The sequence below is a fragment of the Drosophila teissieri genome, chromosome 2L, assembly GCF_016746235.2.
Source record: "Drosophila teissieri strain GT53w chromosome 2L, Prin_Dtei_1.1, whole genome shotgun sequence".
NCBI classification, from domain to species: Eukaryota; Metazoa; Arthropoda; class Insecta; order Diptera; family Drosophilidae; genus Drosophila; species Drosophila teissieri.
The window spans coordinates 14,299,106-14,316,722 of NC_053029.1; the positions used below are offsets into that span (position 1 = coordinate 14,299,106).

The 17,617-nt window shown below is 43.5% G+C and overlaps 3 protein-coding genes across 3 annotated transcripts; 1 reads left to right on the top strand and 2 right to left on the bottom strand.

Annotated features, from left to right (window-relative positions):
* Window positions 1–3,004: 3,004 nt before the first annotated feature.
* Window positions 3,005–7,443, top strand: LOC122617442. Its single transcript, XM_043793302.1, has 4 exons — window positions 3,005–3,163; window positions 3,225–5,885; window positions 6,000–6,448; window positions 6,508–7,443. The coding sequence occupies exons 1-4, from the start codon at window positions 3,125–3,127 to the stop codon at window positions 7,346–7,348; spliced, it is 3,990 nt and encodes a 1,329-aa protein (XP_043649237.1). The 5' UTR covers window positions 3,005–3,124; the 3' UTR covers window positions 7,349–7,443.
* Window positions 7,444–16,066: 8,623 nt separating this feature from the next.
* LOC122626212 lies at window positions 16,067–16,482 on the bottom strand. Its single transcript, XM_043806384.1, has one exon. It carries the CDS (start codon window positions 16,435–16,437, stop codon window positions 16,117–16,119), a length of 321 nt encoding a protein of 106 aa, XP_043662319.1. The 5' UTR covers window positions 16,438–16,482; the 3' UTR covers window positions 16,067–16,116.
* A 335-nt stretch (window positions 16,483–16,817) lies between these two features.
* LOC122626585 lies at window positions 16,818–17,203 on the bottom strand. Its single transcript, XM_043806902.1, has one exon. The coding sequence runs from the start codon at window positions 17,188–17,190 to the stop codon at window positions 16,897–16,899; it is 294 nt and encodes a 97-aa protein (XP_043662837.1). The 5' UTR covers window positions 17,191–17,203; the 3' UTR covers window positions 16,818–16,896.
* Between the last annotated feature and the right edge of the window lie 414 nt (window positions 17,204–17,617).

Genomic DNA, 17,617 nt, shown 5'->3' on the forward strand with positions numbered 1-17,617 from the left:
GCTTGTTCTGTGTGTGTCACAGGGCGATAAAAATTAACTCGTTGAGCTGAGAAGTTGGGGGCCCTCTAATCCACGTCTCGGGTTTACACGTGCCACCATTTGGCTGTCCATTTCTCGATGAGTGCGGCGTTATCAACGAAACCTGAGCGAAGCTCTGTCGCTTTTTAATTTCGGTTTACGGCGCCCAGTTCAATTGGTTCCACGCTCCTCGGACATGACTCAATGCGGACATTAATCATGCATCCCACCAAGTTTCGGTTAGTAGTACAGATGTATGTGCGTTTCCCAGCTAACCAGCCAAACAAAGGGTGTTAGAATGCTTTTTGTTTCAGCATCGCTGAAGAGTCGCTTTTTGGTGGAGGCTGTCAGGGAGGAGTGGAGGGGTGGGGTGAAAAAAAGCAACCGCAATTCAACAATAAAGAAACCAAACGAAAATTACTTTTCTACTAATTGCAACTCTGGAACTGCTGAGGTCATCAGGTGGATTGCGAGCACACAGAGCGACCAGGGGGCAGAACATTTGGCCAACAGTTCAAAACAATGCACAGGAAATTCGCATTTACCCAGTGCCAGGGAAAAGCCAACAATAAACCAACAAAAACGCCATGCAACATCAACATTTTCCTTTGCCATTGTGGAGCGGAATTTGCACAAAGCCTTGGATTGAATAATGATGCCAGCGGGATCAGAGGCAAACGGAGAAGGAATGGCTTATTTCCAGATTGAAATTCTTTTCTACGCTTAGGGCTTCAGCAAGTGATACGTACAGCCAACAAGGATATTGAGGGAGTTTTCTTCCATTTTATTAAAACATTCCCTTGCCAAACTCCGAAATTTCGTATTTTCAAGAAACAAATTGGTGTCCTGGTTCACTGACATAAGTTAACTTAACTCGTAAGCGTAGTTTCTAAATTAAATACAATTCATAAAAAAATGGTTTAATGCAATTACACATAACTCTACAGAAATGTGTAATCAAAACTTTTAAAACAAATTTCAATTTACTTGTGTACTTTGTGGTTCCAACTTTTAAGCACCCAAACTGAATATTTTGGAAATAATACGAGTGACAGTTTTTGCGTATACTTAAAGTGCACCACTAATTTAATTCCCATATTTCTGAAGCATATCTAGCCTTTTCCGTGATTTTTCAGCCCCAAATCACTGCCCTTCGCCCACATTGCACCACTGCATCAACGCTGGGTTGCCAATTGACGTGGCAGCAAGCAACCTCTATTGCATAACACCTGACAAATGCAATTCAGGCAAAATGCTCGACGAGGCTGCTGATGATGATGGCCTCAAGTGAAAAACACTCACGCAAACACGCGACGCACTTTGGGCTCTGGATTGGGGATTGGGATTGGGGGTATTAGGTATTGGGTATTAGGTATTTGGTATTGGGCATTGGGTGGCTCCATTCCAACGGGCACTTTAATAAAGTGCAGTCCAAATTGTGGGCCATCGGGTGGCGGCGCATGCCCCGCATTTGCTGGCTTTGTTGTTGCTGTCGGTGGTGCTGATGCGGCGGTGATGCGGTGGTGCTGCAGTTGCAGCCACCGTGGCGTCAATTATCGCCGCTGTACGCAAAGTGGGGCAGGCAAATAATAAAAACGCGCCCAAACGCAGTCGTCAGGCTCAAAGCACTTCATTGTCAAATGAGCTTAAACACCACGCCCCTCGGCCCCGATTCCGCCCCCTTAGGACCCACTCCTCAGCCCCCCGACCCCCGACTGCCATCCACATCCCCATCTCGATTTCATTTGTGCAGCAATCTTTGCTGCGTTTTCGTTTTCATTTCATCTCACTTTTGCGATACCCTATAATATGGTTACAATTCTATACAAATTCATTTTGAATCATTTGATTTTCTTAATATTTTGTTGTTTTAATCTTTTCTATGATAATTTTTTTTTAATTTTTTACATTTCGAATTCTTTTTCATTTACAATCCAATTTCTTTTAAATATTATTTTCCCGTAAAATTAATAGTTTTGATATAGGCCAAGCTATTAACTACAAAAATAAATAAATTAATACAAAATCAACTCCCTCTTAAATAAAAATTGCCAGATACATTATAGATGGCCTTACAGGGTATATAATGGCTTTAACGAAAAACACTTCTCCCTGGCTTATTTTTATGTTTTTCTGCAGTTTTGTTCGCCGTTTTCACGCCTCACTTGCCACCTTGTTTGCCTCGTTCGCTGATTTGCTGATTGATGGCGACGTCTGCAATTGAGACGGCAACTGCGACTCCGACTGCGACTGGAACAGCGACTCCGACTCCGACTGCGACTGCGACTGGAACTGAGACTGCGACTGGAACTTCGGTTCCGTCTCCGCGCAGGTGTCGCCGCCTAATTAAATGAAGGCAACGCTCACGCATGCGTAACCTGCAAACACTCCCTGCCCGGCCCATTACCCTGCCACGCCCCGCCCCTCGAGCGCCGCCCTTCGCAATGCATTGTTAAGAAAATGGGTCAATATGCAATTATTGCATTTATTTTTTACATTTTCTTTGCAAGCCTCAAGCGGACTCAGCTTCGTTTGCGTCACTTGCGGAGAGTTGAGAGGCGAGTTCGCAATAATCATAATATGGCTACTTCACTTGGCAAAGCAATCAACCCGAGGCCTCCGAGGTGTTGATTTTGTTAATATTTCTCCTCCTACCCAGATGCCCCTCCACTGCTCCACTGTTCTCTGTCCACCGCTCCCGATTCGCGGAACTCGGAAGGCAGCCGATGCATCGGTGGATGTGCAACAGCACCCAGTTCTTTGGGTTAATGAAGCGACGCCAAAGTTGGTTTGCTCTGCTCCAATTTCGAGGTTAATGGCAAAACACTTTAAATTGATTTCGGGAAGTGCACGATAAACTTTAAGTGGAAAACTATCATGCTGTCTAAAAGGTTCTTTTACTCCTTCAAGCGAAATTACTGATAAGGATGCAATAAAATCTGATCTGTATGTTAAATGGAAATATTGCTATCAAGATGCAAAAGACTTGGCTTTCAGAAATATGTCTAAATTTTAAGCAATGTTCTCCCTAAAATAAGCACCCCTCCCAAATACAATACCTTTCGGCCCCACACCAACTAAATTAGGCCTTGTTTGAAATCGCGAAATGAGGGTCCTTCTGGGCACCAAATGCTTCCTGAACCTCGTAAGTGCCACGGTCTCCTAGACACTTTAAAACTGTCTTATCTAAATGTGATCACTACTAGTGCAAGCACCGGATACGATGGCACCACCATGGCAGTTCCTATCTACCCCCTCAGCAGCTCTACGAAGTAGCAAAGAAAGTCATCAGGTCTCACCGATTAGCAATTTCCGCACGATTTCTATCAGGCAAAGGAAAACCACCGGAAACCCCAACTTTGGATTTAATTTGTCGGGTATTGGCATCTGCGAAAAACTCTGGTGATGGTGGCAAGCCGAAAGAGCCTTTAAAACTTGAATCCTTGGGTCAGACATCTACTAACTCCAGCAGCCAGGAATCGACTAAAAATCCTCTTCACATAAAAGAAGAGAGCAAAACACCATCGAATAGCCAATTGGAACCGGAGTTGGTATACTCAAAAACCCCGGAAGTATTCAACTGTAAGAACTGTTTCGAATATAGTTCGGAAGTAATGATTGTGAACTGTAAGGATTGCATTGGAGATAACAATCAATCTACAGAGCCAGTCATGGGAAAGGCGACATTAATGCTGCAGGACAATAGTACAAATCAACCAGCAAATGCTATAAAGGAGCCTCCAACTTCTGCATCAAAACCATCGGTTGGCGAGTCTCTACCTTCTGTTGCTTCAAAGAAACCTCAGACGACATTACCACTACAGGAAATTAGTACTAATCAACCAACTAGTGCTTTAAAAGAGCCTTCAACAAATCAACCTACAAGTGCATTAAAAGAGCCTTCAACAAAGCCTGCATCAAAACAATCGGTTGGTGAATCACTACCATCTGTTGCTCCAAAAAAACCTCAAGTATCACCAGGTTCAACTTCTCTAAATGAGAGATTTACCATGCCGCAAAAATCCGCTTTTCCCGTGGGAAGAAATCCCTGTATAGACGGCAAAAAAGCTAAAAAATCGAAATGTCCGCCACCCAAACCCAAACCTTGCACCTCATCGAAAGATGAACACAAACCTCCGGTTAAAAAAAAACCACCTTCAAAACCCAAAGCAAAAGATCCACCTAAAGCCGTCGATTCTAGTGCATCAAGTGCACAGAAAAAGGAAGATGCTCCTGCAAAGCCGAAGATCGCAAGTACATCTTCGAATAAACCTCAATCAGAAAAATCACCTGCAAATCCAAAGGTTGAATTTTCGATGCCGTCGAATTCGGCTTTTCCATTGGGAAGAAATCCCTGCGTTGATGGGAAGAATGAAAAAAAAGGACCTAAATGTGCGGCATCGAATCCAAAGTCACTACAAAAAGCCGAGAAAGACGATAAGCCAAAAGTGGCAATTAAAAGCCAATGTAAGCAGGAAACTAAAAAGGAAACTTGCCCAAAAGAATCTCCGATTAAAAAAGCAGCTACTGTTCCAAGTGAATCACCTAAGCCTCCGGAAAGTGTCGCACCAAAAGCCGAACCTCGAAAGAAAAAGTCAATGAGGCAGGGAATTGTCAATCCAAAGAAGCCTCCGGTCAAACCACAGAGTCCTCCGGTTAAATCTAAATCTATCAAACAACCAAAGAACAAAGAGCTACCAGAGATATCAACTTCCCGTTTTTCCATGCCGCTTATGTCAGCTTTTCCCATTGGAAGAAATCCCTGCCGGGATGGCCCAAGGGGATCAGCCAAGGAAGAAAGTCCCTGCGGTAAAAAGGTAGTCAACATTTGCCAATCAGGCTCCGATTCCTGTAAAGCTAAAAAAAATAGATCGAATGACGCCGAATCAAGTAAAACTTCAAGTTCATTAAGCCCCGTTCCTCAAAAAGATGTCAAGAAATCCGATGAATCTCACACTCCACCATCATCGAAGGCTTCCCTGCCTCCGCCTCCGCCTCCTCCACCACCAGTCAAGAAAATACCCGTGTCTTCTGATCCGCCTCAGAATAAGGAGAAATCTGCACCCAAAGTTCTCAGTCACTCAGCAGAAAAAGCACCATTGCCAACAAGTAAAGAAACCAAGGAATCTCCAGCTTCACAACCTTCGCCTTCAACTTCTAAAAAGGAAATCAAAACATCTGCTGAGCAAAAAGTAAAATCAGATTCTAAAGAGCCGAAATATGGCCGATCAAAACGATCGAATTGCGAAGTGAAAACACAATGTGCAACAGAAGCCCAGAAAATTCCAAAGAAATGCAAGGAATCGAGAGTACGCCACCTAGCAGACGCCAACAATGATCCAAGTAAGAAACCCCAGTTAAAAAAGTTTCCAGCTCTTCCGCTCAAGCAAAGCATCGCCAGTTATCTAAGCAGTATTGAGCCATTTCTCAATAAAGAGGAACTCAAAGTGGAACGGAAGGTGGCCAAGGAGTTTGTGGACAACGAAGGTACACAACTCCAGGAGCTGCTCGAGAACGAAGCCGAGCGTTCGGACAACTGGCTAACTCCCAGATGGACACGTTCCGCATACTTGACCTACCAGGCTCCGCTGACCGTCTTCTCCAGTCCGGGTCTCTCCTTTCCCATTCAGGAGTTTGATGGAACCAGTGATTTTCTGAACTTCACGGCTAAGGCTATCTACGGTATGTGCGAGTTCAAGCAGCTAGTCGACCAAAACAAAATTCCAGTGGTCAAGATGGGCAAACACTATCTGGACAACAGCCAGTTTGCCAAGATCTTTGGCGCGGTTCGCAAGCCGGGTCGATTCTGCGACACCATCGAACAGTACAACGATGCCGATTATATTGTGGTGGTATATAATAATAATGTGAGTACTAATAATAATAATAATACTAATAAAATACAGCAATCCTAGAAAGTTGTACTTCTATAAATACTTGATCAACATATTAACAGTCCAATTGGTGTACCTCCTTCGTAGTACTTTAAGCTGCCCATTTATTCCGAAAGTGGAACTTTGCTGCATGTTCATACACTGAGAGATGCGTTGATGGATATACTTGAATGTCCACTTGAAGTAGGCGAACACTTTGGCCTTTTGACCCACGACAATAGAAGCAACTGGGCAGAGGCGTATACCATACTCGGTCGACTTCATGGAAACGCAGATACCGTGGAGACCATCGAGCAGTCCCTGTTCGTGGTCTGTCTGGACAAGTGTGTACCCACTCCGAAGGGCGAGGAGAGGGTTGTCCAGGCCCACCAGCTCCTCCACGGTGGTGGAGTGCGTCAGAACAGCGCCAATCGCTGGATGGACAAGACCATTCAGCTGATAGTCAATCCCAATGGCCTGGCCGGATTTTGCTATGAACATTCTCCCGCGGACTGCCAGCCACTCGCCATGTTGATGGACTTTGTGCAGCAGAAAGTGTAAGTATATCTATAGGAAATATTTAAATAAATATATTCAAATAAATCGTGTACTTCAGCCATGAGGAGAACTATGGCTGCGATGGTTGCGAGGCGGACAGGAAGGTCACGTCCACCCTGTTGAAGTTCCAGCCAGTGAACGAGTGCATCAATTTGTGGTTGTGCCAGGCCAGGCGAAATATTAAGAGGATCGCCGGCCAGCTGCAGATGAATGTGTTGCAGTTCGAGTGCCATGGCAAGTGCTTCATCAAGGCGCAGGGTCTGAATCCGGATAGCTACATCCAGCTGGCACTGAGTCTGGCCTACCACTCCATGCACCGGAAAATACCCGCTCAGTATGAGTCCGCTCACCTAAGGATTTTCCATGAGGGGCGCACTGAAACCATTAGATCCACGTCCAATGAATCCAAGGCCTTCCTCATGGCCATGCAATCGGCGACGGCCTCAATGAGTGAGAAACTGTCTGCTCTTCAGAAGGCGGTGGATGCCCACGAAAGGCTGATCAAAGAGGCCATCAATGGACAGGGCATCGATCGGCATTTGTTTGGCCTGCAGGAGATGGCTCTGGAAAAGGGAATGCCACTACCGGCATTCTTTCGGTCCAAGGGTTACCTCAGATCGGTGACCTTTCAACTCTTCACCTCCCAGGTAGCCACCTCGCACGAGGGATTCATGGCATACGGACCACTTCTGTCCGACGGATATGGAGTCTGCTACAACCCACAGGAAAAAAAGATCATCTTCGCCATCTCCGCTTGGAAAAGTTGCCCACAAATCAACGTCATGCGATTTGGCAAAGCCATCAAGCATTCCCTCAACGACATGAGAAAACTAATCCTGAACACAGGCGGTGATCGTGTGGGCGAGCATCCATGTAAATGCGAGAAAATAATGCTCTAGAAGGGAGTCCCCTAATGATTTCTGTTCAGATACCATCTTGTATTACGTTTCACAACAAGGCAAATATACACTCGGTATTGTTTCACTTGCATTAACCGAGCCATTTTAATTGCGTTTGGGTTCAGGGTCGTTGAAAAGACGAACGCATATTACTCACCCCAAAACCATCTCACCTTTGACAAAAAAAACCGGAGACGCGTGAGATTCTCTTCCAGAGTATTAACCTGAGATCATCCGAACTCGCCCACGGAGCTTGTTAATTAAAAAATAAAAACAGTTCGCGAAAGAATAAGTAAGGTTGGGTGACTCAGTTTATGGGTATAATTGAACCGTAAAGAGTGACCAATATTTTAAATATTTCATTAGAATGAAGTAGTCTTTTGTCAAGTACTCAATAGTTACAAGATCGGTAGGAAAAATATCCATTTGGATGCACCACTGACCCACTTCCATCATGAATGCGTCGCCTTCTTCTCCAGGGGGCAAAAAGTCAAACCGCCTTTCCTCGCCACTTATATTACTTCAATATCATCTCATATTTGCCTCAGTTCTTATGCAACAGTTCTCTGCTCTTTGCCGGCTGCAATTTTATTGCTAAATTGAGTAATTGGTACAAGAAGCCGCCATCTCTGCAACCTCCACCTCTCTTGCTCAGCTGTGATTGCCGCGTATCTGCAGAAGTATCTGAGTATGCGTATCTATTATACTCTGCATCTGGTCATCGCAGAATGAGAAGTGTGCTCTGTGCTCCTCTCTTCTTCTCGGTTCTTTGGTATTTCACTTCTGCTTTCCATACTGAATGTGATATGCAGATGCAGATTGTAATTCAGTCCACGAAAAGCGAGAAAGAGAGGCGAAGACTACACATGATCAAAGTAGTGCAGCTGTACAGATGCTTTCGCATCTGTGAGGTACATCTCTATACATATCTCTTAGACTCTGCAGCAGAACAATCATCATCATTCCAGCGAATTGCGACTTATTTTCCCCCGAATCCCTAGCACTGCATTGCTGTCATTAACCAAATTGAAGGCATTCTAATTGGTTCACTCCATGCCGCCTCACTTCGATTCACTTCACTTAAACTTAAATCGGTTGAAACTAATTATAAAGTGTACTTGAAAATGTCATACATAAGGGGGCATATTTTTAGTTAGCATTTATACCAAATTCGTATCTTTATCTTTACTCTTTAGAAGTTCGTAGTTTTTAAGTATTTCAATCTTTTTGAAAGACGAGGAGCTGATATTAGCTAATAAACCGAATTTAGTTTCCATTGCCATACTCATCGTGTGAATCACATGCCTTTCGGAGCAGCTCGGCGGTGGGCGTGGTCCGGCGGGCAGCCCTCCTCTCACGTGCTGCTCGTCATCGCCGGTCACAATCTGATCTCATTTTAATCACAGCTAATGAATGTCAACACTAATTGCCACTTGAGTGCCAACACTCAGTGGGACGGTGGGTTTTGGAGGGGCGGGTCGGGACGGGGCGGGGGCCCCAAAGGGGTGAACCCCAAAAAGTGATCTCAAACAAAACAAAACAAGCAGCAAACAGAAAAAGACGCAAACAAAAGGCAAACAAAACTGCGAAAGCCTAATTACTGGTTGTTATAACTATATGGGGCACAAACCTCTCCTTTTTCGGTGGGTTGGGGGGAGGAGGTGGGGGAAAGAGTTGAAGGGCGGAGGAGTGCGTCACTTAAACGACTTAATATTTACAAAAATTTACACAAATTAATTAACCAATTAAGTGAACGTAGAGCAGACAAAAGTTCGGTCATTAATCACGGAGTGCTTCTATGACCAACCACAAAGTCCCCTCGAGCTAATGAAGTGGTAAAAACTCAATTCAGAGACGCTTTAATGGGTTTATTCAAGAGTGATAGATGGATTAATCGATCTTTGGAATTGTCAAAGCCCTAAGCATGGTTTAACCCTATTAAGAGTTTAGCACTCAATGGGATCTATAATATTATATGCATATTTTGAGTTATTGATTTATTCAGAAGTATTTCTGTATTATCAAATGATTATACCCATGTTTTATATATCCTAATTTCACGATTTATTCAGTAGTATTTCTGTACCACTAAATTATCATAATCATATTATATAGACGCCATACATTAATTCATCCAAAAAATATCCTAATTGCACGCTTGCAAATGCAGGCAGATGGAATCAAGTTTTTGCACAGGCCACATGGCGTATGAGTAATCAGCGCACAGCCTTAGCCATTTATGGAGCCCCTGCAGCATCGATCTTGACTTGGCTCTAAAACCGCCTCTTGGACAACGAATTCGATTCAACGAGTGTTTGTTTGCTTGTTTGTTCGGTTGTTTGGTTGTTTGCCTGTTTGGGTGCCTGCTTGGCGTGGCTCTCAGCTGCGATTCCGATTCCGATTGCGAGTTCGAGTTCGTTCCGTGGCCATTTGGTGCCATGTCATGCTCCGCGCTGCAGTTTGCCAGCTTGTGAGCTTGTGAGGATAGCCTGCGACCAAGTTGGGGTCGCAATTCTTTATTTGTATTCCGAGTAATTGTCGTCGCTGCTGACGCGGTGATGTCATCCGGCAGGTAGATATAGGTGCCAAAAGGTGACTTTTTGCAGCAGTCATCGTGGCGAGCTGCTTGTCGTTGATGGATTCGTTGGGGCGAATCTCGGATTGGCTTGGATTGGATTGTATGCGATTGAATTGGTCAGAGTAGGTGCTCTTGTCTTGGCCGCTTGCTGCGCATTTTGACCAATTTTAGCCAAACTCAATTAGTCTTAACTGATGTTTCGTTTGTGCTTTTTATAGAACTCTGAGAAAACAAGGAGCGGGTGCTCATGGGTGCTCATGGGTGCTTTCTGATATCATTGGGGTCAAGGACAGGGTTCAGCACCCAATCCCAGAACAGAGATCTCGGAATCGTGCCTGCTGCGCAATTCAAAGAAAGCCGTGCACATAAATTCAGTTGGCTAAATGTGCACATACATCTGAACATACAGCATTCTGAGCTGGCTTCGATCCGGCGTCTTTAATTAGCACTGAAATTAAACTTTTTTCGGCCTGAGCTTTTTTCCTTTCATTTGTCGCATTACCTGAGACTCCATTTACCCAACTCTCGAGCACTCAGTTCGCATGAGAGTCCCGAAATTCCAGTTCCCAAGGGGCTTCCGCCGATCGACCGACTAATTCTTCTTTAAACAAACCGAGAAGAACCGAAAAATGAGCAGCACCAGCAACAAAGAAAAAGTAAGTTAAGAAATCTTCATAAACACGCTAACAAAAAGTTCTTTTGCCAGCGACCTTGGGAGTTTCAGTTTCAGTTCATCTGCTTTGCGTGCTTCATGTTATGGTATCTCACCCCCCATTTTATTTTATTTATTAATTCGTAATGCCATTTTACGTCTGGCCATTTGGATGCCATAAAAAGATTCGGTTCAGTTTCGGATTTCTTTGAATTTGTTTGCTTCGATTCTCGAGAGGAGCGAGAGGAGTATGCATATGTGAAAAGAACGACGCCCGAAAAGAATCTTTAGAATGCAAGTAGCAGAGGCGATACCATTTTCTCTGTAGTATCTGCCACAGTTGCACAACCCACACTCGCATTCTGAGTACTTGCTTTGCTCGCCGCCTGGCCTCTTTGACTTCATTTTCCTTTTGTATATTTACATTATTTTGGTTTTCGCCCCGAACCCGCATTCAGCATACGCCCTGTTGCCCTCACCACTTCGCCAATTGCATCTGCAAAATACATTCGCCATGGAAGGCAGATGTAGAATACCAAAGAAGAGCACAGAGCGCGCTTCTCATTGTGTGCCGCTCCGCGATGCCCAGATGCAGATGCAGATACGAGGCCGCCAGCGGTCTAATAGATACAGATACTCGGCCAGAGATACCCAGATACTCGCACAAAGGCAAGCATAGCAGAACATTTAGATTGCAGAATCCAAAGCGAATGCAGCTCCGCCGGAGGTCAGGGAGGGGAAGGGGGATGGGAGGGCGGATGTGATGCGGAGGCGGCTTCTTGTACCAATTACTTAATTTAGCAATAAAACTGCAGCCGGCAAAGAGCAGAGAACCGAGAACCGCGAACCGAGAAATCGAGAGCAAACTCAAAAGAATTGCATCTGCAAATGTTGCATAAGAACTGCCGAGGCACATATGGGATGATAATGGGAAAATATGGAGGGAATATGGGAGGCGGGGCAAGGCAGGTTGACTTTTTGCCCTCGGGAGAAGAAGGCGCCGCATTCATGATGGAAGTGGGTCAGTGGTGCATCGAAAAGGGGGAACTCTATGGTTATTATTAAGAACTATTTGCTATACGTTTCCAATTGGGCGCAGCATCTATTTTAGTCTCCTTCTTTGTATGTATATAAATAAGGTTGTCAAATATCTCCCTTCCGCTTTTTTGCTCTTTATTCAATGCTTTATAAAAAGTGTTACAGTGATCGGATTTAGTTCAAATATGCGCCGTTTTGTTCGATAATCTGTTTCCATCTAGACGGCAACTTCATAATACCTCCCTCGTAGAAGCCCCCCTCCTTATTTGCGAAGAACTCGGACAGCCACTTTTCACAAGCCTCTTTTGAGTTCAACTTTACACCACCAAGGGCATTCGCCATGGACAGGAACAGGTGGTAATCACTTGGCGCTATGTCCGGGCTATATGGTGGATGCGATAAAACCTCCCATCCGAGCTCCCGTAGCTTCTGACGAGTCATCAACGAAGTGTGTGGTCTGGCGTTGTCCTGGTGGAACACTACACCCTTCCTGTTGGCCAATTCTGGACGCTTCTGGTCGATCGCCTGCTTCAAGCGGTCCAGTTGTTCGCAGTAGATGGTAGAATTAAGCGTCTGGCCATACCACCGGCTCTGAATCGTCGAAACCATTCCTCCGCGGTTCGAAGTGATAGAGTACCATCCCCCAAAACACCATTAATCTCACGGAACGTTTCTCTAGCGGATTTGCCTTTAACGAAGGAAAACTTTAAAATAGCGCGAATTTCGGCGTTAGTAAACTCCATGTTTACACGTCTATAACTGTTGAACGCAATATCCAAACTAATCATGCATAGCGTCGTTTTGTAGGTTATGTCAAGACCTTTCAAATTATGTATAGTATTGCCAGATACGAGCTCTGTAGCGCTTTGTACATAGCCGCGAAATTCAAAAGACAAAAAGGCGGAAGGGAGATATTTGACAACCTTATATATTATTGTTAAAGAATAATTGAATAATAATCCGCGACATTAACACCCAGACAGTAGTTAATGCAATTAACTTTCATATCATAAAGTATTTATCTGCGGAGTTTCGCTACAAGTGCTTAGGTTTATTAATTTTCCATGAATATTACATTTGAATAGCCCGACAGTTTAATGTTTATTACAAATGCAACACTAGTATCTTCTTCTCCCAGCTTTCAACTCTGTTGCATTTATGTATAAGAACCTGATCTCTTCAGCTGGCAATATATTCCTATAAACTACAAACTTATCCCCAGATACGCGATCATTTTGTTCAAATACATGCAGTATGATTTAGTGCCGCCGCCGACTTGGCTGAGTTATTAATTAGCGAGCAGAGTAAGTGAGCAGCCCGCTTTTCCCCGAGAGCGTTCTTTGGATGAGCTGGACTGGCTGCACTTGACTGCTCTGCCGACCCCTTTTCTCCGCCCCTGTCCAGCCCCCCACGTTCTCTGAGTCAGGCTAATACTCACGATCGTTTTGGGGCCTTGTCAAAGGTGAGTAATAAGCGGGAGCTCGTATATGGATGTTTCGCTGGATGTTTCCACAGAAATTCGCCAAGTTTCGCGGCAAATGTTCACCTTGAACTTGGCCAGAGAAGCGAGCAGAAAGATGTTAGTTAGCAATATGAATTTGAGTTTTCCTACCCATTTGCCCCCTTCTTTTTTGCAGTTGCATCGCGCTGCTCAACGAAGCTGAAAATATTTAAATGCTAAGCAACGTTTTTGCCTGTTTTGTTCTTTTTTTTGCGGCGACTAAACAAATATGAATGCGAAATTTGTTTGGCGTTGCGGCTCACCCACGAACTGGTCATGACAATGCCGCTGCCGATGACGATTTTGTTGGCCTGGCCAAAAAGCAGAACCACCACAAAGTAATTACGTCGAGAGAGAGAGGGGGAGAGCAACAGCAGGTTATGCAAGTTCAAGGCCAAAAACTCTGCATTAATTATAATTATTTTTGCATTTGTTAATCGCAGAGGGACAACAGCGACAACAACAATCATCCAGCTGCCTGTGTTAATTGTCTGGGCGAATGCAAAAGAGGAAAAACAGGTAAATGCAGAATTTGTTTTGCTCGCATGTGGTAATTAATTGTGGCCAGCAATCGATGGCAGAATCCCCCAGCCACGGGGGTTAATGCCATTCAAAAGAATCGAACCAGAGTTTTTATTACTTTGTAATAAAGAACGTGTGATTAAAGAAACAAGAATATCAATTTCCAAATATTCCGTAGCAGTGAAACAACCAAAATCGGGGGATTACCAAAACACCGAACTTAAAAACAAGAAGCGCTAATTTTGTATGTCTCTGCAATGAGGAAAGTATACAAAACAGAACTGAGAACAATAGAGATTATATAAACTAGCCTCGTATTTCGTTGCACATTATTTTATTCCAAATCGACAACTCTTTCACCCAAAAGAAAGTGCTTTCAACACACGTACTGCACTTTTGTGCTGGGTGCTACCGCCTCCATTTTTGTTATCAGCAAAGTATTTGGCACAGAGCCAGTATATCTCGTATCATTTGCAGAGATTTGGGATACCCGATAAGCAAGTAAACAAAAGGCTGATAAGCAGCAGTCCAAATTCATTTTGCCCCCCATCGATAAGAAAACGGGAGAGGGGAGGGGACATGGAACCGAAGGGCGACCTAAGCCAACGATTGCTCTGCCATTATGGGTCTTAAGAGCTAGAACAGGCCATAAAGTAAGCCCTTGGAGGAGGGGACACCAGCCATCCATCCAGCCATCTAGCCGTCCATCCATTTAGTGAGACACAGACGCAGAGTGACATAATAAATAAATTTAATCAGTTGGCTGCGTAAAAGCTCTGCTGATGCTGCTGACTGGGAATGGGAATAGGAATAGGAATAGGAATGGGGGAAGTGGAAACCCAATACGAATCCGATTCCGTGGCAGCTTCCACTTCTAGTGTCTTTGACTTTCGGATTTAAGATGTACTTTAAGATTGCCGCCTGTGCCGCCTGTGTCATCAGTTCATATTTCGAGTGCTTAGCGCTCATTTCTTTCAATTCCGCCCTTTTTATGACCTCCACCTCTGCCATCTCCTCAACTGACTGGGACTGGCTTATCTCATTGGAAGCCCGATTCTAATTCCGTTCTTGTGTCTGTCGTTGGGCATGGGGACAATGTGGCTGTGGCTGTGCCCACGTTGCGTATACGTAATCGAGTTCTTAAATCCGACTCAAAGGGCAATTGTGTTGTGACACCCAGCGAGTTTTCATAGCCGGCAGCTAACATACTTTTCAAATTATTTCACGTTCATCAGTGCGTCCTCCAGTTTTAAGGGCATTATTACCACATTCTATTTACCGCTACTCGTCGTGCGAGTTTTCCATGATTTTTCACCCTTTGGAAATGTACATCCTTTCGGCTATTTGTGTGTGTTTATTTACTTATGAGGATTAAAGTCCCAATTAAAATTCATTTAATGTGGCTGAGAAAACTCTGCGTGTTTAATAATGTGCGTGGAAAGTGGGGTGCATTTAATAAGGGAAACGTTTAAATATAATTGCAAATTTAAAACAGAAACCTGCTGTTTGTCCTGTGGCAAAAACGCAGCACAATTGTGCGGTTTCCATTGTTTACACCTCGAATTCGCTGCTGTAATTCTTATTTTAACTGGGTAAATAATTAGCAAAAGCAATTTAAAGCATTTAAATTTAAGTCAAAATGAAAACGTAAAATTGTTTAATTATACGAATACAGTCGTAACTTTGTGCCAAGGGAATTTGCATAGTAATTGATTGCATTGCAATCGAAATACTTGATTGTTGGGTTTGATGTTTGTTTTTGATTGATTTGTCGAGATAGAAATTACGTTGTAATGTGCGTAATTAACTTTAGATTTGCTGTACGTTTAGGAACAAATATTTTATTCGTTGCTTAGATAAAAGGCCAGTAAAAATGTATCTCGTATTTTCAGAGGTAAGAGCTAATTACCTTATTTTTGATAAGGCCTTGCGTAACATTTTCCTCTGATTAGCACTGAATAAAAGTATTCATGATGCGGAAATCGATTTCATTTCTCTCGACAGCCTTCCTTTAGTTATAGTTATATATAACTGGTTAACGCTACGGCTGAAGACTGAAACTCGGCTGTTAACACAGAACGTTGGTTCGACCATAAAATCGCATAAATATGCTAATTTCTTTTTGTTTTCGTTTTCATCGTCATAGTATTTCTATTCTAAGCTCGAAATTGGTTTCGTTTTTTTCTACTTATTATTCAGCTAATTAGCATAAGCTGTTCGATTAAATACATTTAGTGAGGGGCGCAATTTTAACTCGACAGTAAAAGTGGATTTTCTTAATGATAACACAGGCGAAAGTGAGTTGGAAATGGGTCAAGGCTTTTTGGATTTGTTAGAAAAGATCAGCTCATAAAATAATACATTTGATAGTTAAAGCAATAAAAGCGTTACCTATTTGTTATCATTCAATAAAATTGATTATAAACATGAAAGAAAAATATACTTTATTTAGATTGAGTATTTTAGCATCGTAGAGCTCAGCCTGTGCTTATAAACTGGAATCCACGAGCGGCTTCACTTGAGTCACCTCCGGATCTATCGATATCGAATCCAGAATTCCTCGCGGCATCGTTGGCCCAATTATTTCTATCATTGCCACTGTTGTCCAGTGATTCCAGCAGCTTCAGAGTCCTATCCACATCAGAACTGTGAGCACTATCGCTCCAATCAAGGTTGCTACCTGAAGATCGTGTTCTTCCTGCTTCGCCACCTAGGTTTATATTCTGAAATATACCCGATGCACCGATCGCGCTGTAGATCAATCCAAACAGCACCAGCAGTCGGAGAATGGATTGCATTTTTCCTTCGATTAGCTCTGGCTGCAGTTGACTGAATGTCAGTCGGCTCTTGAGCTTGGCTTTTATAGCCTAGCCCTGGGTTATCAGCAGTTCTAAATGATTGGTCGAAAGGTGATATGTGTACTTTTAGACTGAGGTAAGCCGGGAAATTCCAGCTGAACGTCGAACAGTGCTTACCTCAAGCTAAATTAGTATACTAAACGAGCTACTGAACTTAATCTATGACTAGTACATAGTGCGAACTCTTATATCGAAATTTACTAAATAAATATTAAATGGTCTCCTGATTGATTTCAAACCCACTTATAAAAGTATATCGTATATGTAGCTTATTTAACAGATAAAATTTTAGTATTGCTTTTTTAATTATTTTAATTATTATTGAAGAACTAGTTTATTCACAGACATGAGGAGAGGGTGACTTAGGAAGGCTGACATGCAATACTAATAATTTCAATATTAAATCGCCGCTTGGGTGGTAATATCCATGAAATCCAAGGTAGTCTCATCGTCATCCACACTTGGGTAGTCGGTTGAGTTCTCGTGGGCTGCATCGTACTCCTGCCACCGTCTGACCAGCTCGTCCATGGCACTCAGGAACTCTTCGGCACTGCTGTAACCACTGCCGGATTCAACCAAGGAATCATACGTAGAATCTTCCGGATCTTCAATGAGGTCGTGCGGATGGGCAGCAACTAGAGCCGCACAAATAATTCCGAGTAGGAGAACCAATGGAATAGTGAGGCTCCTCATACTGTTCAATGCTCTGCCGGCAACTGCATATCTAGTTGCAGTTTCTTTCGTTTTTATATGGATCGTGTCGGTCGGTAATAAGTTCAGTGGAATTCTGGAAAATCCAGTCCGGGCTAAGCCCAAGTGGCAAGCTGCTTGGATTTCCTCATTCATATTTATGCGATGGGCGGCTCTGGAGTCCCCTCATCCAGTGAATCTGAATCATCGCAGACCAAGTCAACAAGCATTGCGCATACGACTCGTTGCCACTTGCGGATCAACAGTCATGCAAATAAGTCTATGATTAATTAAAATAATAACCATGTCCGTAAAGAAAATTCTCGGCCATGCCAATCATCTGTCAGTTGCTAGAGAAGTGTTAGTTGGCTCGAAATGATAGTCAGAGGTTATACTCTAAATACTTGATCATAGACTTAGCAAAGTGACT